Raw genomic sequence first — 20748 nt, forward strand, 5'->3', positions numbered from 1 at the left:
ACCGTGCTAACTTACAAGTGCATGGCTTGATATTTTCAACAAGCATTTGATACCGGTAGGATCTACCCAGTAGCCCTCCCGGGTCAGGCCTGCTTCACTGAGAGGGAGTACAAACTGACACACTAGTCTAAAATTGGGCTGCTCTGCGGCCTACATAGGCTGCCGTCACCTCTAGACTGTGTCATTGTGCCGCCATATGGTCTCCTCATACTGCTGCCACATCCAGGCTCTATCATAGTGCCGCCCTATGGTCTTGTCATGCTGCTGCCACCTCTAGACTTTGCATTGCCAGGTGATCTTCTTGTTATCTTGATCTTGTAGTTTGACAGTATTTTTTCAAAGTATGTGCTTCAGGCACCCGGGACACTCAGTCATAAGCATGGGGTGGGGGGGACGCTGAGAGCAGGGGCTGGGAAAGGCGGTAGCTGGCCTTGCGGTTGACCACCAGCTAGTTTTGAAGATGCAAGTACGAGCTTTTTCACTGCTGCAACTTCTAGCAGTATGCGCCCGCTCATTCAACAGCGCAGAAGCTGAATGTGCTCCTGTGTCCAAGTTGCTGGTACTGCAATCCCTCCCTTTTCAATTGGACACTCAGTCATGAGCATGGGGGTGCACTGAGAGGCAGGGGCTGGGACAGGCGGTAGCTGGCCTCGCGGCGGACCGCCAGCTTGATTTTAAGATACAACTAGGAGCTTTTCCATAGTTTACACTGCAGCAATTATAAACTATTAAAGCTGGAATTACCGCAGCTGCTGGCACCAGACTTACCTTCCAATGGGTCCTCAAAAAGGGATTTAAAGTTTGCTCGTTCCAGATACCAGAGTCTGTCATTGTGCTGCTGTGCAGTAGTGATTCTAATAGCGGCAGAATGATCTGCATGTCCTTGTGCAGTACTTGATAAAAGTATTATTTCCTGAACACAGCACACTCCCTATGCGTGTTACGACAAGGCAAAGTGTTCTATAGCCATTTTTAATAGTGATTCCCCAAGAATAAATTCATATTGAACCAAATTTTTCTGGATATTCGGCGAATCGGCCGAATGGAATTTTCCAAAAATTTGCTCATCTCTAATTACTAGTAATTAATGAATGTCTATTCTTGATGTTTAGAATTAATGAAGGATACAGTCACCTTTGAATACCATCTTACAGGTTATATGTAGTGCAAATAGATATCATCTACATAAAAATGTAATAACACGTGTATATATTTTGCATTACAGTACATTACCCTGTCCCATGGTTTTCTGTATTATAGCCCAAGGCTGTATTCACAATTCTATTGTTTTTCACTGGAAATTGTCAACAGGCATCTTGGGAAACAAATATCTAGTTTCAATTTTGCCTCTAAAATGATGCAACATGGTTAGGTAATCCTATAAAGTGTCTGTTATACACCACCTAGGATACAAATCATCAGAACAAGTTCAGTGCAATTCTGCTGGAAAGAAGTCTTGGATGATTCCAGCTTTGAAGCCTAAAGAACTATGAATCTAGATTTGAGTGTAAATGCCTTCAGACCCCCACAATCCATAGGTATAGCTGAGAGACATACACTGCAAAGCGCTTCGCTCCCCGGCTCTTGATCTGACTCACTGTAAGAGATGTGCTCCATTATAAATTATGTCGGAGTCAGTGCAAGAGCCAAGCTGGGGAGCAAAGCATCTATATGACAAGTCAAAGTTTTTAGAAATGACAGTAACACTTTAAACTGTAAAATGAGTATACACCAATAATGACCCAATTCATATACATTTCTATGCCTTCTTTCACGTTTACCCATTAACATATGTAAACATACTGATCTTCTGATTTGCCAATTGGTTAGGGTGCAGTCACACCAATGTTTTGTGCTTCTGGGGTGGGAGAATATCAGTACTGCCTGCTTCCGTGTCCCTGCCGGACCCATGCCATACCATATTCAATTCAATGAGCTGAATTGAGTCAGCTTGTGTCTCCATTAAGGTAATTTTCCAACAATATTCAGCTTTTGGACGGACTGAAAACCATTGTCTGCAGTGGTTTTGAGTCCAAGCTGAAAGCCGGATAGGGTAAAAAAAAAAAAAAAAAAAGACCCATCCGGAGTCACTGGCTGACTCAGCTCTGTTCATTGGATTGAGTGGAATACAGCAGTAGGCAATTTTGAATTTTTTCTGCTGGATCAGGCACCTGGACACCAAATGTGGTGTGGATGCAACCTAAATCAGTTGCCATCCAACATTAAAAGGATTGTCCTACTTGTGCCCAGTCCTTTTGATTGTGTTAAAATATAAAAAAGACCTATACCCACCAGTTTAACCCTTGCCACTTCCAGCTCTGCTGCTCTGGTCCTCCTCTATATTATTTTTTATATAGCTTCAGCGATGTTATGCTCAAATTCCCACATTGCTGCTGCTGCCCATCAAAGGCCCCAATCGGGATGAGACCACTGAGGCTATTGAGTTGGATATCCTTATGTATTTTTAGCTTTCATGTACAACAAAATGCAGTGCTTACTGAGCTGTGCAATTGTTAAGAAACTGCAGATAATGTAGAGACCTAATTTACTAAAGTTGCTCCAAAAGTGAGGTTTTACTTTAAAAGGCACCTGTCATTAGCTTTTGGGCAGCATGAAGCAGGCACACGTTACCTCTCTCTCTGAAACTATGCAGTACATCAGAGTTTATTGAAAAGAAAGAGCATGTGCCTGCATATGCCTGGACAGCATGTAGCATCTGACAGGTTGTGTTTGAAGTAACTGATTCATTTTATAATACGGTATATCATTTAAGAGGTCAGCACTTTTTTTGTTTCCCACAAGTACCAATCAATATCACAGCCATATAGTTGAAAGCTAAAACTCTTATTGCTGTAGCTGCCACTAGAGGGAGCTTGGGAGCTTACTGCATACTGCAGTCATTTTTAATTATTTATTTTCTTATTTTTTTACTACTTTAGTAAATTTGAATACGGTAAGTTTCAAAGCACCCCTAGTGGTGGTTACAGGTAGCCAGAATTTTATATTCTATTTCTTCAGGGGCTCTGTGTTACAAAATTGAGCTCTATTCCCTGTAAAGATATCTTACAAAATTAAAATTTAAGATATTTTCAATGAAACATTTCTTCTCTTGTCCAGACGTTTTTTTTTAATATTGCTAACAAAGACACATCTTAAGGCCAATAGAATTACTGTGCAAGTCATTTTATTAATTACTTAGAAAATCATAGAGTACAAGTCAATTTTGAGGTGAAACAGACGTCAAACTACCCATAAGTGTCTTATTTTAAGGATTGTGTGGGCGCATTGTTATTTGAGCGGAACCACAGGGGAATGTACAGTTCAATGAAAGAAATGACTTTCCAAGGTGCATTCAATCCCCAGTGTAGCATTTTCCTCTTTGTTAATCCCGCTGCAATTACAAGCACTGTACTAATATAAATGTGTTGGATTTACTGTACAATAGTAAGGATATTTTAAAATTGTGTAAGCCATTGGAAAAATAAAAGATACAGAAAGAAACAGTATATGGGAAATTGCTCAAAATGCAATATAAGGACAAGATAAGGTACATTGCAACTAGATATTGGATTTACACAGAGAAGGTTTGAGCATTCTGGTGTTTGGACAGTGCCCGCGGGACACACTGCCCCTTGGACAATTCAGAGAATGTAAATTATTACCCCCACTCGCTTGTGTCCAGAGGTTAGTTTAAGGCCCATGACCTTCAACACCCAAAGGTCTGGACCACTCGTAGTCCGACTGTAAGTAAGGTGCCTATAATTAATGTGTTGTTCAAAGCCGAGTACTTAGTAGAGACCAGGGGCATAACTAGTCTGAGAGGGCCCCAAAACACCTCTGCCCCATAAAAATTCACAAAGATTATAAGTGTCACATGGCAGGCATGGGGTCTGTTACAGATTTTGCATTGGGGCCCAGAAACTACAAGTTACAATTTTTATTGTGTATTTTTTTTCATCTGCATTATAAATGTATTATTCACAGTTTATATAGGATTTACTTTGCATTTACACATTTGAAGAAAGCAAGATAGATTTTCTCCTGTGAATTTAAGATGAAAGCTTTAAAGAGTACCTGCCACCAAGTAAAGCGGTATTATGTTCTTCCTTGTCTGTTTCCCTCTTCATCCTGAGTCCCACGCACTTTTTATTTTTTTTATTTCGCCCATTATTTCTTGAGTTATGCCTTGATAAAGTCTGCTCACTCCCTGTGAGCTTTTTCTGCTGCACAGCACTCGCTCCCACCTGCATGATTGACAAGCAAGGAGCGAGAGATATGCAGAGCTGCGCTCATGTCACCAGCACTTCCGGAGTTCGGAATTGTGCCAGTCCAGCACAAGTCCAAGGGTTATGCAGGGCCTGCTGAGTGCTACAAAACAGAGACCCCTAGTGGCCACTTTTTCAAAGGTAAAAAACTGATGGAAATATATATATTTTTTTTATGAAGATATAAGGCAAATAGGTATAACATTACATAAGGAATAACATAGCAAAAATTGTACTTGATGGCAGGTACTCTTTAAGTACTGTTACTATCTGATAGTAACAGAATGTTTGTGGTCTATTAAGCATTGCCTGGTTAACCCCATTTAAGATAATTTTCTGAATACCTCTTTTGTAAATACATTTTTTACTAATATATTTAGTTGGAGCTTTTATCAAATTTTTTTTTAAAGGAATATCTTAAAGGGATACTGACAGGCTGTTCACCCACACTACATTACAATATACTGGGTTAAAGTGCAGATAAACAGTATTAAAACAAGGGGTCTAAAGTATATATGTGTGTTTAATGTGTGCTGTTTCTTAGTTTTTTGTTTGTTTTCAACATGTTTTAATTAGTTCTGATTTAAAATCAACAAACCAAAATCTACACATGGATAAAATCTACAATGCAAAAATATTTAGGGGGAGATTTATTAAAATCTGCCCAGAGGAAAAGTTGCAGAGTTGCCCATAGCAACCAATCAGATTTCTTGTTTCATTATTTAAAAGGCCTCAGAAAAATGAAAGAAGCGATCTGATTGGTTCCTCTGGGCAGGTTTTGATAAATCTTCCCATACTGAATTCAGATAACACATACATTTGAGATATAGGACTCATGAGGTAGGGCGTAGGGGCATCAAGTCACTTAATGGGGGAGGAAAAACTTATCAGAAATGTTCACAAAAATCCTGATTGAAAACATAACATCAAACTATACTAGTTCCATGAATAGGTCCAGCAGTTAAGGTATTGCACCAAGAAGAGGCCTAATTCGCCTTGACACATGGCACCCCTCCCTAGGTTTAATTTTTAATGACCGGTGTGTCCCCCCGGCATTAATTGTTCTTTATACCATACTATTCGCTGGAAACATTCTTTAATAAACTCACATACTGGGAACCCGATCCGTTCTTATGACATAATGCTCTCAAAATTACTTAAATGTAGGAGGGGGAGGTAGAAGACATTCCTGTAGGATGGTCTTATTACCAGTGGCTGCTACAATATATAATAACTCGTGAAACCCTAGGTCACATTTAAACTTGTCCAGATCGACATACCCAAAAATGGCCCACAGAAGGTCTGGGAAGGGTAAATGAGATAGATAGGTATTATTAAAGGATATCACTTTGTTACCAAACTTATGAATCATGGAACCGTCCCCTACACAATGATAGAGGTCAGCCTTCAGTGCACCACACTTAAAGCAGTTAGGAGGGGAGTAAACCTCCATTTTAAATCCTTGTTTGGGGGTAAGGTATAACCTGTGGCAATTTTGGAGTTTCATCTCCATAAACTTTGAGGAAAGGCAGCAATAAGCGTGCGAAAGAGAGCACAAAATCAGTTAGTAGCCATATTGACAGGGTCAATGGCTATGTAGAATAGTCCTAGAGGGTGGTGAAGAATAAATTGAGATTTGTCCCCTGGAAATGTTTCCAGCTTTGCATTAATTTCGCAGGTAGTGGTTCCATTCTAAATTATCCATCAAGGAGATCACCTTGATCACATAACTCTAAGCCTGTACATAAGCGAAAACTCAAACGTTCTCCACAGGTATTTCTTATGCAGTTCTGACAAAGTCAAAGCAGATTTGGTTTGGGGGTTCAAGAGCCTAGAGATCAAGTAGATTCCCGAACCATGCCAATAAAGAAAAGATGTCCGGCGCTGGAAATGCACTTAAAACACCCTTTATTTGCTTGACAGGAGTCACAGTACAGGTAAGGATCGCCTGACGCATTTCGCACTCCAATGTCTCATGTCTACGATTAAGCACCTGTGAGTGCAAAACGCGTCAGATGTTCCTTACCTGTACTGTGACTCTTGTCAAGCAAATAAAGCAAGTTTTAAGTGCACTTTCAGCGCTGGACATCTTTTCTTTTTTTGGATTCCTTTTGTGAAGCCGGGGCAGCAGGTGTGCATTGGAGGTCGTTGGTGCAGAGCGGACAGCATTACTTGTTTGCAGCCAACTGTGCCAATGGTAGAATGCAGGGTGAGCTTGTCCATATCAGAAGCAAGGGTCATCTGTGAATGTGAGATAAACAAAGAGTTAGATGTAGAAGTTCCCAAGCCTGCCCTAATCTTATGCCAGGCCCTCCAGGCCAAGAAGAGCTAGGGGTTAGACCTAGATGTAGTTGGGATTTCAAGAAAGTTTAAGGGTAGGAGGATAGGTAAAGCAAATCTCTGAGAAAATATGGCATCCAGTCTTGTGTCTACATAGATAGAGATGCTGTGGGTCCAGTCTCTAATTGTTTCTATGGAGTTGTTTGTTATCACACAACCTAATATAAAATATATCAAAAAGTTGCTGCACTGTCCTTTTTTTTTGTTTTCTCTGTTTCTTTTATTTGTATACATTTTTGATAACATATTTGTGCTGATGGTTTCTAGGGAACAGAAACAGAGGCAAATAGAAGAAGGCTAAGCTCATACAAGCTCTCAGTGGAAATGATGGAAGGTCTGACTGTTAGACAAAGGGCTCAAAGTATTGCTACTGTTTTAACAACTGCAATGGAAGGTAAGCGATTGTGCATTTCAATTGACATATTTCATTAACAGTCAGTGATCAAGCATCCTTATAAGCAATGTATCACCTATATTGTTTTGTTATTTTTTTGTTACTGATTAGAGCCAGGTACTGAAACATGTTCTTTTTTGTAATGGTTTGTTAGTTTTATGATTGTCATTTTTTAAAATTTGTTTTTACATTAAAATGATATCTTGCCCTATGTTACAATCTGCGCTCTGGCTGCAAGCTTTGGCCGTGAGCTCAGTGTCCCTGGGTCTCCGTCTGCCGGCGGGGCTGGGATTTGCACCACATTATACACCACATTATGAGTCCCTGCTCCTCCCACACTTCCCTGCCGGATCTTCAGTGCCCCTAGCCTGAGATTAAGCATTCCATTTTGCCTGTTGCCTTACTCGTGTATCCAGACCTTCCCGCTACGTTATTTGACTCCGCACCTTTGCTGCATGCCTTGACCTTTTGCTGCGTTTCACTACGTTACTGCCTTATCCTCCGGTTCCTCGCCTTGCCCAGCTACCTGTGTGGTCGAGCCATGTCAGGGGTAGTGACCTGAATGTCGCCTGCTGCAGCAAGCCCTTCCTGCCTTGCGGCGAGCTCTGGTGAAGACCAGCGACACCTTAGACTCTGCTCCCCGATACGGTCCATGTCATCAGCCACAAAGGTTAGAGGATCCACATCCAGCTCCGTTACACCTTACATGGCCAACAATAGACAGAAGCTGTCCCATTGACATATATGGGAAAGGATACTGGGTGGAGAGGCTGAACTGTGAGCTTCATCTAGTGTCTTTTCTATCTGCTTGTGTCCCCTTTCACTTTAATGCTCTACAGATCACTTTCCAGCTGCCTTCTCCTCATCATCACAGATAAGGAAGCTTAGTGTTAGGCCTAGTGGCCAGATTGAAAGCTGCACAATTTCAGGATTACATTAAAATATAGATAGTAAAATGGAAAATTAGAATGAAAGAAATGAAAAATGTGTTTAAATATGTTTTACCTTTCATTGCATTTACCCTGCGGTGGCACTGCAGGAAAATTAAATACTTGCTACCAGTTTTACCAACAAATAATAAATGATTGTTGGAGTGCCAACATGTGGATACTTTGTGATCTCTTTATTATTGATGTACCCTTGTAACAGTAATGGGCCAAAATAGGGAACCACTTTCTATGTACCCTATTAGAACACATGGCGGTCCTCCACTTAAAGGGGCACTCTGCCCCCTAGACATCTTATTCCCTATCCAAAGGATAGGGGATAAGATGTCTGATCCAGCGATCTCCAGCCCCGCACCCTGGCGTTCTGAACATTTACAACCATGTTCACAACATGAATGTTTAGAATGCCGTAGTGCCAGGCTGGAAATCACAGACCACCCCATGGTCAGATATCTTACCCCCTATCCTTAGGGATAAGATGTCTAGGGGCAGAGTACCCCTTCAATCCTCACACAACTTTGTTAGCCACAGCTGCAAGATGCTTCGAGGATCAGTCCAACCATTATCTCTTCCAAAAGGGAAAGTATCTTTTCTGTTTGGGAAAGATTCTGTTATATCCCCAGTTATGTTCTAAGGCCCTTAAAAGAGTTAAGCACTGATTTGCAGGGATGCTATCAAAGTAGGTGATAGGAGACGTATCTGACATTTTTGGCATATCCCCTGGATATGTGATAAATGTTTAAAGTATATAAAATATATAAACATAATTACCCAAAAGGCACGATCCCCGGGGTACAAAATCCCTATATAGCAATGATTCCCATAAAGCTTTTGTGCATAGAGTAAAAGTAAATATATAGAGGTGATTAAACGTGCTGTTAAATGCCTTTGTCATCGTGACTGCAATATTATGTGCAAACTCCTCCACGGTCACATAATTGATAGTGGGGGCATATAAAACCCCTCCACATAAGTGGATATTGGCTAATTATCCACCACTGTGTAAGAACAGGGCACTAGGTGACATGTTGTTAACACACGTATACTGTGCTCCTCTACATGTTTCAGGTGGCATGTCCCTGTCATAAAGAGGAATTGAGGTAACTCCTCTTGATTACGGTGTTGTGTCACCGAAAACATTGTGCCTTTGGGGTAATTGTGTTTATTTGTTATTGGAACCCTAGGTTATCCCTGGGGGACTTGTGTATGAAATGTTTAAAATGGGAATGCCCCTTTATTTTTTTTCTTTGATGAGCCGGATTCAAAAGTGAAGTGTAAAATGTAAAAAAAGGGAAAATGGTATCAAATATTTTAATAAAACTTAACACATGAAATGTATGAATAAAACTCAATAAATGAAATTAGCAATAATGCTGCTTATTGTCATTATCCTTTATTTATAAGATCTGTTATTTTTTCAGAACTTGAAGACTCAAGACAAAAGAAGTGTTCTCCCCGTTGGTATAGATTTGCTAAGTGCTTTTTAATTTGGGACTGCTGTGATCTATGGCTGAGGTTTAAAGATATTGTAAAGCTAATTGTGAAGGACCCATTTGTAGACCTTGCTATTACAATCTGCATTGTTCTGAATACTATTTTCATGGCCATGGAACATGCCAACATGTCTACTGAATTTGAAAATGTTCTTTCTGTCGGAAATCTGGTGGGTTAAATTTTTTTTGCTTGGTGCTAAACTAACATAATGTGTTACCGATGAATACAAATCGCTATGGCATGATTGACCACAGCTGTTACATTATTGTTACATTACTCTTACACTCTTTTTATATTTTGTTCTATTTCTTTGTATTTGTTACAGTCTAATAGGGAATGTTCACATAGCATTAAAATGAGACTGAAAAAATACTTTTATATTGTGATGCTGATGCCATTGAAATCTGCATCTAGATACACTGCTCAAAAAAATAAAGGGAACACTAAGATGACACATCCTAGATCTGAATGAATGAGCTAATCGTATGAAATACTTTCATCTTTACATAGTTGAATGTGGTGACAACAAAATCACACAACAATTATCAATGGAAATCAAATTTATCAACCCATGGAGGTCTGGATATGGAGTCACCCTCAAAATCAAAGGGGAAAACCACACTACAGGCTGATTCAACTTTCATGTAATGTCCTTAACCCCTTAAGGACCAAGGACGTACCGGTACGTCCTTGGTCCTGCTCTCCTGATATAACGCGGGGTTACATAGTAACCCCGCGTCATATCATGGCGGGCCCGGCGTCATAGTGAAGCCGGGACCCGCCTCTAATAGCGCGCAGCGCCGATCGCGGCGCCGCGCGCTATTAACCCTTTAGCCGCACGCTCAGAGCTGAGCCGCGCGGCTAAAAGTGAAAGTGAAAGTTCCCGACTAGCTCAGTCGAGCTGTTCGGGATAGCCGCGGCTAATCGCGGCATCCTGAACAGCTGACAGGACAGCGGGAGGGCCCCTTCCTGCCTCCTCGCTGTCCGATCGCCGAATGACTGCTCAGTGCCTGAGATCCAGGCATGAGCAGTCATGCGGCAGAATCGTTGATCACTGGTTTCTTATGAGAAACCAGTGATCAACATAGAAGATCAGTGTGTGCAGTGTTATAGGTCCCTATGGGACCTATAACACTGCAAAAAAAAAGTGAAAAAAAAAGTGAATAAAGATCATTTAACTCCTCCCCTATTAAAAGTTTGAATCGCCCCCCTTTTCCAATAAAAAAAAAACACAGTGTAAATAAAAATAAAAATAAACATATGTGGTATCACCGCGTGCGGAAATGTCCGAATTATAAAAATATATCATTAATTAAACCGCTCGATCAATGGCGTGCGCGCAAAAAAATTCCAAAGTCCAAAATAGTGCATTTTTGGTCACTTTTTATATCATTTAAAAATGAATAAAAAGTGATCAATAAGTCCTATCAATGCAAAAATGGTACCGTTAAAAACTTCAGATCACGGCGCCAAAATGAGCCCTCATACCGCCCCATACACGGAAAAATAAAAAAGTTATAGGGGTCAGAAGATGACAATTTTAAACGTATTAATTTTCCTGCATGTAGTTATGATTTTTTCCAGAAGTCCGACAAAATCAAACTTATATAAGTAGGGTATCATTTTAATCGTATGGACCTACAGAATACATATCAGGTGTCAATACATATCAGGTGTCATGCAAAAACGGAAAAACCTCCGGTCCTTAAGGGGTTAAAACAAGTCAAAATGAGGCTCAGTAGTGTGTGCGGCCTCCACGTGCCCGTATGACCTCCCTACAATACCTGGGCATGCTCCTGATGAGGTGGCGGATGGTCTCCTGAGGGATGTCGTCCCAGACCTGGACTAAAGCATCCGAGACATGATGTGCCAGATGTGCTCAAACGGATTCAGGTCTGGGGAACGGGCGGCCAGTCCATAGCATCAATGCCTTCCGCTTGCAGGAACTCTTGACACACTCCAGCCACATGAGGTCTAGTATTGTCTTGCATTAGGAGGAACCCAGGGCCAACCGCACCGATATATGGTCTCACAAGGGGTCTGAGGATCTCATCTCAGTACCTATTGGCAGTCAGGCTACCTCTGGGAAGCACATGGAGGGCTGTGCAGTCCCCCAAAGAAATGCCACCCCACACCATTACTGATCCACCTCCAAACCAGTCATGCTGGAGGTAATTTTGCAGGACTCTGGCAGTGCTCCTCCTGCTCCTCCTTGAACAAAGGCAGAGTTAGCAGTCCTGCTGCGGGGTTGTTTCCCTCCTACGGCCTCCTCCACGTCTCCTGATGTACTGGCCTGTCTCCTGGGAGCGCCTCCATGCTCCGGACACTACGCTGACAGACACAGCAAACCTTCTTGCCACAGCTCACATTGATGTGCCATCCTGGATGAGCTGCACTACCTGAGCCACTTGTGTGGGTTGAAGACTCCGTCTCATGCTACCACTAGAGTGAAAGCCCCGCTAGCATTCAAAAATGACCAAAACATCAGCCAAGAAGTATAAGAACTGAGAAGTGGTCTGTGGTCACCACCTGCAGAACCACTCCTTTATTGGGGTTGTCTTGCTAATTGCCTATAATTTCCACCTGTTGTCTATTCCATTTGCACAATAGCATGTGAAATTGATTGTCAATCAGTGTTGCTTTCTGGGTGGACAGTGTGATTTCACAGAGGTGTGATTGACTTGGAGATATTGTGTTGTTTAAAGGGGTACTCCGGCGCTTAGACATATTATCCCCTATCCAAAGGATAGGGGTTAAGATGCCTGATCGTGGGGATCCTGCCGCAGGGCCCTGTGGTCACCGGTAATCAGACCCGGAGCGAACATGCTCCAGGGACTGATTTTAACTGGGGTGCTGCGTGCAAGATCACGGGGGTCCCCAGTGGCAGGATCCCCACGATCAGGCATCTTAACCCCTATCCTTTGGATAGGGGATAATATGTCTAAGCGCCGGAGTACCCCTTTAAACAACACAATGTCTCCAAGTCAATCACACCTCTGTGAAATCACATGTCTGTGAAAGATGTCTAAGCGCCGGAGTACCCCTTTAAGTGTTCCCTTAATTTTTTTGAGCAGTGTATATGTATTTTTGAAGCACTTTTTTTTCTATGGGTTTCTTGATGATTGTTTGTTGTTTATTTGATCCATTTCTTCTTCACATGTTTATTTAGAATAAAGCCAAATATATAGGGGGAGATTTATCAAAACCTGTCTGCTTCTTTCATTTTTAACAAGGCCTCTGCAATAAGAAAGAAGCAATCTGATTGGTTGCTATTGGCAACTGGGCAGCTTTTCCTCTGGACAGGTTATGATAAATCTCCCCCCCATAATGTGTAAATTACACATCAAAGTAATTTTGGTTTTGTAACAAATCTATTTTTTTGTGATAACTTTATTGGCAATAAATTGTCATAAACACACATACAATGTACTGACATACAACACAGGCTTAGAAGCAGCAACAATAAATTATTTCAACTACATAGCGCAACAGTACAACATACAGCACAAGTATCCCTATACACTATACCTGATACCACATGCTACACTAACATTCCTGCACACAATATGAAACAAAAACAAACAATTAAAAAAAAATTATAAATTCCCATTTGAATGCAATTTCCTAACCCAATAAGTATCAAGCTTCTAATTGTTAAAATGGCCATGACCGATCAAGAATACTTAGACAATTAGGGTATGTTTGTACTTCACGGTTGTGGCAGCAACTATTACCAGCTATTTACCAGTGTCTTTTGGTGTTGAGCGGAAGGGGCCTGTTACGCCGAGCGCTCCGGGTCCCTGCTCCTCCCCGGAGCGCTCACGGAGTCTCTCTCCCTGCAGCGCCCCGGTCAGACCCGCTGACCGGGAGCGCTGCACTGACATTGCCGGCGGGGATGCGATTCGCATAACGGGACGCGCCCGCTCGCGAATCGCATCCCAAGTCACTTACCCGTCCCGGTCCCCGGCTGTCATGTGCTGGCGCGCGCGGCTCCGCTCTCTAGGGCGCGCGCGCGCCAGCTCTCTGAGACTCTGGGCACCTCTCCCACAGTATCCTTTGCAATCTACGCCTGGGCCTCCCGCCGAGGAGGCCATGCAAGTGGATCGGTCTCGCCTGACCAAGGAAGAGAGGAATCACCGTAGGGAAGAAAATCTTTGTCTGTACTGTGCCAGTACCGAGCATTTCTTGGTGGATTGCCCTATTCGTCCTCCACGTCTAGGAAACGCACGCACGCACCCAGCTCACGTGGGTGTGGCGTCTCTTGGTTCGAAGTCTGCTTCTCCACGTCTCACGGTGCCCGTGCGGATTTCTCCTTCTGCCAACTCCTCCCTCTCAGCCGTGGCCTGCTTGGACTCTGGTGCCTCTGGGAATTTTATTCTGGATTCTTTGGTGAATAAGTTCTGCATCCCGGTGACCCATCTCGTCAAGCCGCTCTACATTTCCGCGGTCAACGGAGTTAGAATGGATTGCACCGTGCGTTACCGCACAAAACCCCTCTTAATGTGCATTGGACCCCATCACGAAATGATTGAATTTTTCGTCCTTCCCAACTGCACCTCTGAGGTCCTCCTCGGTCTGCCATGGCTCCAGCTTCATTCTCCAACCCTTGACTGGACCACCGGGGAGATCAAGAACTGGGACTCTGCTTGCCACAAGAAATGCCTCTCCCCCCCCTCCCAGTCCCGTCAGGCAAGCCTCAGTGCCTCCTCCTACACATGGTCCCCCCAAGGCTTATTTGGACTGTGCCTTGCCTCCTCATGGCCCCCGTCCTGGTGACACCCTGCCCCGTGCCAAGCTTCACCCTCTGCCCTCCCTCCCCATTCCCACTCCTGCTGTACTGCCTGCCTATGAGGAAACCCTACATTCACTCCCGGTGTCCTTGTCCCAGGTAAAGCAGTTGCCGGACAAAAAAAGGGGGAGACCTAAGGGGGGGGTACTGTTACGCCGAGCGCTCCGGGTCCCTGCTCCTTCCCGGAGCGCTCACGGCGTCTCTCTCCCTGCAGCGCCCCGGTCAGACCCGCTGACCGGGAGCGCTGCACTGACATTGCCGGCGGGGAAGCGATTCGCATAGCGGGACGCGCCCGCTCGCGAATCGCATCCCAAGTCACTTACCCGTCCCGGTCCCCGGCTGTCATGTGCTGGCGCGCACGGCTCCGCTCTCTAGGGCGCGTGCGCGCCAGCTCTCTGAGACTTAAAGGGCCAGTGCACCAATGATTGGTGCCTGGCCCAATTAGCTTGATTAGCTTCCACCTGCTCCCTGGCTATATCACATCACTTCCCCTGCACTCCCTTGCCGGATCTTGTTGCCTTGTGCCAGTGAAAGCGTTTAGTGTTGTCCAAGCCTGTGTTACCTGATCTCCTGCTATCCATATTGACTACGAACCTTGCCGCCTGCCCCGACCTTCTGCTACGTCTGACCTTGCCTCTGCCTAGTCCTTCTGTCCCACGCCTTCTCAGCAGTCAGCGAGGTTGAGCCGTTGCTAGTGGGTACGACCTGGTTGCTACCGCCGCAGCAAGACCATCCCGCTTTGCGGCGGGCTCTGGTGAACACCAGTAGCCACTTAGAACCGGTCCAACGGCACGGTCCACGCCAATCCCTCGCTGACACAGTGGATCCACAACCTGTAAGCCGAATCGTGACAGTGCCATATTAGAATTATCGATATTTCATGAATAAATGGATGAATATTCTTCCTATGTTCGCGAAATTTGCATATTTGCTTTCTTTGTTCACTTTTTTTTTATGTGAAAATCGTAATGAAATTCTTATAGTGCGCATGCGTGATGATATCTTTCAACTAATTAACACTATACCCTACACTAGAACCTATCTGCTAAACTAACCTACCCTATCTAAAGCTAAAAGAAGGGAGGGATCAGTGTTTTCAGGAAGTGCCGATATTCACAATTATTTGCATATTCGCATATACAAAATATTCGCGCTCCACACTGACTCACACAGTAAATAATATTGGAGCATACTTTGGACCACAAGCTAGAAGCAGGGAGGGATCATCACTTTATTTTTATTTTTTTTGTTACACAGTATCATTGTTGTGATGTGTACTGTGAAGAAAAAAAAACAAATATTCAACATTATGAATATATAACACTATATTCAAAATATTTGTGAAATCGCGAAGTGCCGATATTAGCTGTAAAAATTAGTATTTTGAATATTCGCGCTCAACACTAGTGTCTTTCCCTTAAACCGTATATGTTATTTTTGAGAGTGGTGATACTGCGGACAACAAGTACAATATAGTAGATAGATATTAGTGTCTAAGACTATGACAAATCTATTTTCATTATGAATATAGAAGAACAAAACACTTGCTACAATAAGGCAATAAATCTGCAAGAAACAAACACAGTAAGGTGCAAGAAAAAAGATAATTATGTCATATAGGGATGAGCAAATCAAATCTGACAAATCCGAATTCATTACGAATTTCAGGAAAAATTATATTCGCAACGAATGCTAATATCCCCGCGATTCGATCACACGAATCATTCACTAAACTCCATTTAGTGTGGTCCAGGCTCCAGAGCATCTAAAATGGCGTATCTACATGTGAGGACATGGGGCAATGAATCCTGGGAAGGCAGGAATAAGGGTTGGCGGGATGACCCTGAATCACATGCAGCCTTCCAGCAGCCAGCCACCCCAGTGATGCCACAGCCCTATATAATCGGCAGCCATCTTGCTGTCAGTCAGACAGACAGCAGTGTGTGTTGCACCGAATAGCATTTTTATGGCAGCGATTCACCTCCCAGTCACATCAGCGTTCTATTGCAGAGAGGGATAGAGCAGTGTGCTGCACAGAAAAGCATTTTTACAGCACACTGCTTCACTTTGAGAGAGAAAGTACAATTCTGGGTGTAGTACACAGCAACTGTGTGCTGCAGCACTGGTATGTACAACAACTGAAAAGCTAATAGTAGCCAGCCAGTTAGGGTGAGCAGAGCACTAAAAGCATATTGTCCTCAATTAAGTGTAACCTGTGCGTACAGCTAAGTGGTGTTCTATTTTGTTCCTGTTAAAGTCTTAAAGGCCTAGATACTCCCCTCATATGCACACTAAGTATATCAGGCAGAGGGGACATGCGCAGAGGAGGGGCAGAGGCCTAAATTCATCAGGCAGAGGTGACAGCAGACTAGGGGCAAGTGGCCTCAGGAGTCACAGCGAGAGGCCTGAGCTCCTGGAATCAGCTAGCGGTCATGTCTAGACCAGCAATGCATCTGCTGTCATCGATTGGTTAAACTGGTCATCCACTTCATCACAAGTGACATCTGACACCCCCAGTCAACAGTTGGTGGGTTCCTCAGACACAACCCTCAGTTGGCACGTCCTGGGAGCAGTCCCTGTCCTCTCATTTCCTCTGTCCTATGTTGTTCTCTCCCCCACAGAAGTATCTTATGCTGGGGCTTCAGCTCCACTATTTAGTGAGGACAATCTACTAGAGGACAGTCAACAGCTACTGCCCAGCCAAGAAGTGGAGGAGACATCCACTGCTTCCTCCGTTAGGCGGGCAAATAGTGATGAGGAGAGTGGCGTTGGAGGGGGTGTTGCGAGAGTTCAGGCTCCTGAAGCAGACACTGTTGAGGAACTTGAGAAGGACATCAGTGACGTGCAGACACAACTCGATGATGATGAAGCCAATCCACTTGGGAGCCGGGTGCAGAAGGGGCTTCTTCCTCATCAGGAGAAGAGGGTTGCAGGATGCCCTTGAGGCAGCAGCTGAGCCAGCAAGGTGGTAGCATGGTTGGCAGTCAGCATGGTGGCAAAAGTCGAAAGTCTGGAGCCAAACGTCCCTGGGGTAGACCACCTGCTTTGCGGCAGCCTACCTTTCCGGGAGGTAGCGGAACAGGGTTCCTGGAGTCAGCGGCAGTAGCAGTCCATCAGTGCTCACTGTTGGTGGGAAAATCAGTTACTCGGCGGTGTGGCAGTTTTTCATCAAGCATCCAGAGGATGTTAACCTGACCACATGCAAGATGTGTCGGAAGAAGGTGAAACATGGCCAGGGTCCCAATGTTGGCAACACGGCCCTGCGTCAACATATGCAGTGTCACCAGCCAGCCAAGGCTCCACCACCTAAGCTGAAGGGAGCTGTGTGTAATACCCTCCTTCTGTCGGTCCAGATGCTCCTGCTCCTTCTACTGTGAGTCAATCATTCCGCCAGCAATTAATCAGCGAAGTCATGTCCAAGAGACAACAGTATGTGCCCACTCTTCCAAAGCTGAATGTGCTCCTGTCCAAGTTGCTGGTGCTTTAGTCTCTCCCTTTTCAAGTGGTGGACTATGCACCTTTCAGAGAGCTAATGGCTTGTGCCAAGCCGAGGTGGAGAGTCCCAAGCCATCATTTCTTTGCAAAGAAGGCAGTACCAGCCCTGCACAATTTTATGGTACAGAAGGTGGGCCAGTCCTTGAGCCTGTCGGTGTGTACCAAAGTGTACAGCAGGACCAACGTGTGGAGCTGTAACTATGGTCAGGGACAATACATGTCCTTTACGGCCCACTGGCCGTTTGTCCTGTGACAGTGTGCGACTCCGCCTCCTCATCCTCCACCCTGTCCTCATCCTCCACTGCACGAACAAGTCACTTGTTTGCCTCTTCACATGGTTTACCTTGGCAAACGGAGACACAGTGGAGGAACTGCTAAAAGTTATTCATCAAGAAATCGAATTATGACTGCCTCCACGAAAACTGGGAATGGGAACCATGGTGACCGACAACGGGAAGAACATCTTGTCTGTGCTGCAACAAGGAAGCCTGAGACATGTGCCCTGCATTGGAACACGTGTTCAATCTGGTTATCAAGCAGTTCCTGAAGTGTTACCCCCATCTCCAAGACATCCTAACAATGGGAAGGAAACTTTGCATGCACTTTAGCCACTCGTACACCACAACGCACACCCTCCTTGAGCTGTAGCATCAGAACAGCATCCCCCAACATGGTCTGATTTGCGACGTTTCCACATGTTGGAATTATACCCTCCATATGTTGGACCGACTATACGAACAGAGAAAAGCCTTCACCAATTTCTTGATGATCCAAGCGGATAGTTGGACTCCCCTGTGTAACTTCAATGTCAACCAGTGGCAGCTCATACATGACACCTGCCTTTTTCTCAGGCCCTTTGAGCAAGCCACATTATTCCACTGCTTCATTTCCTACAACACATGTTGGAAACAATGGATGGTCAGGGCACTGGAGACGTGGCACCTACATCACATGGCCACATGAGCCCTGTGGGGGCTGAACTAGAGGAGGAGGGGGAGGGGTACAATGGAGCACAGTTTAGGTTCGCGAGATGGGCGGTTTTTCTAGTCATCTGACAGGAGAGGAGGAGCAGGAGCAGCTAGAGGAGCTAGAGGGTTGTGAGGAAGGCCAGGCAGAGGACCCTGACACACAGTGGCAGTATGCAGTAGAGATGGAGGCAGGGAGTCCCTCCGAGTCACTTGCACAAATGGCATGATGCATGCTCCCTTGCTTGCGTATTGACCTCTGAATTGTCACCATTCGGCAGTGGGATGACTTCTGGCTCTCCACCTTATTGGACCCTGACTACTGGCACAAAATGGGGGCCTTTTTTACACCTACTGAGAGGGAGGAGAAACTGACCTACGTAGTCATTTGGGCGATGCCTATCTGCACCATTGTCCATCTTCTCACAGGTCTGACTCGGGGGGGCCCTCTGCGCTCACCTTCCAATGCCATGGATGCTGGTGAGGGGTGGGGTGGCAGGAGAAGTACCAGATCTATCAATAGCAGCCTGAGTCTACACTCGCTGATAAGTAGCTTTCTTCACCCGCATAGCGAAGCAACTCGTCAGCAGCAGGTAGACCTGGAATAGGACCTGAACCAGCAGGTGGTGGCATACCTTGACATGACCATGCCAACACACCTTGAAGATCCACTGGACTTCTGGGCAGCCAAACTTGATTTGTGGGCGCAACTAGCAGAGTTTGCTCTGGAAAAGCTGTCCTGCCCAGCCAGTAGTGTGCCATCAGAGCAGGTGTATAGTACGGCGGGGGCCATAGTAACCCCAAGGAGAACTCGTCTGTCCACCAAAAATGTGGAGAGACTGACCTTTGTCAAGATGAATCAGGCATGGATCAGCCAGGCTTTCCACCCACCAATGCCTGATGCATCAGAGTAGATTGACCATGGTGCCACGCCAACACTTCACTTATTTAAGGCGCTGCTCCCCAGTTACAGACATTCCTCTGCATCAGACCATATACTTAGGATAAATAATAATATTCTTAGGATAAAAATAAAATATATGTACCCAATTTTTTTTTTTAAATCAAATAAAAAGAAAGTTGTGCAAAAAACTCCATGTGCCACCTACACCACCAAGTATTGATGTGATGCAAAGACCTCTAAAAGGTGGAAGGGAACAGCGTATGGTCTCTTGTAATCGTTGGGGGTAAAAACTTCCCCTGTAAGGCCCTACTCTCGCATTATTAATTCCCTTCTTGGAGAGTGTTACTAAAAAGGGCGTTCCCACACAGGAACCTCTCCCTATTTCCCCCTACAAACACGGTTTTCAGGTGGAAATAGAGAGAGTTTCCTGTGTGGGGCCGCCCTTTTTAGGGTGAGAAACACTTGACAATAAGGGAATTAATAGGGTGAGAGTAGGGCCTTACAGGGGAAGTTTTTACCCCCACCTGCGACAATGGACAATATGCTGTGTCATTCAGCCACTATATGGTCTCCTCCTACTGCTGCCAACTCCATGCTGTGTCATTCAGCTATTATATGTTCTCTTCATGCTGCCGCCACCTCCACTCTGTGTCAATCAGCCACTATATGGTCTCCTCATGCTGCCGCCACCTCCACTCTGTGTCATTCAGCCACTATATGGTCTCCTCATGCTGCCGCCACCTACTCGCTGTGTCATTCAGCCACAATATGGTCTCCTCATGCTGCCGCCAACTCCACGCTGTGTCATTCAGCCACTTTATGGTCTCTTCATGCTGCTGCTACCTTCACGCTGTGTCATTCAGCCACTATATGCTTCCGCCAACTCCAGGCTGTGTTATTCAGCCACTATATGCTGCCGCCAACTCCAGGCTGTGTTATTCAGCCATTATATGTTCTCCTCATGTTGCTGCCACCTCCACTCTTTGTCATTCAGCCACTATATGGTCTCCTCATTCTGCTGCCACCTCCATGCTGGGTCATTCAGCGACTATATGGTCTCCTCATGCTGCCAATACCTCCACGCAGTGTCATTCAGCCACTATATGGTCTCCTCATACTGATGCTACCTCCAGGCTTTGGCCTTGTGCTGCTCTG

At 44.7% G+C, this 20748-nt stretch overlaps 1 protein-coding gene across 8 annotated transcripts in view; it reads left to right on the forward strand.

The window, feature by feature from the left end:
• The window catches only part of LOC130284490 (sodium channel protein type 2 subunit alpha-like), a 232654-nt gene that overhangs the window by 175214 nt on the left and 36692 nt on the right, over window positions 1–20748 (forward strand). For all 8 annotated transcript variants that reach the window (XM_056534885.1, XM_056534888.1, XM_056534889.1 and 5 more), the window contains 2 exons: window positions 6873–6999; window positions 9368–9609. In XM_056534885.1, coding sequence (XP_056390860.1) covers window positions 6873–6999; window positions 9368–9609 — 369 coding nt within the window. The remainder of the gene's footprint in view (window positions 1–6872; window positions 7000–9367; window positions 9610–20748) is intronic.

This window comes from Hyla sarda, chromosome 8 (genome assembly GCF_029499605.1).
Source record: "Hyla sarda isolate aHylSar1 chromosome 8, aHylSar1.hap1, whole genome shotgun sequence".
NCBI lineage: Eukaryota > Metazoa > Chordata > Amphibia > Anura > Hylidae > Hyla > Hyla sarda.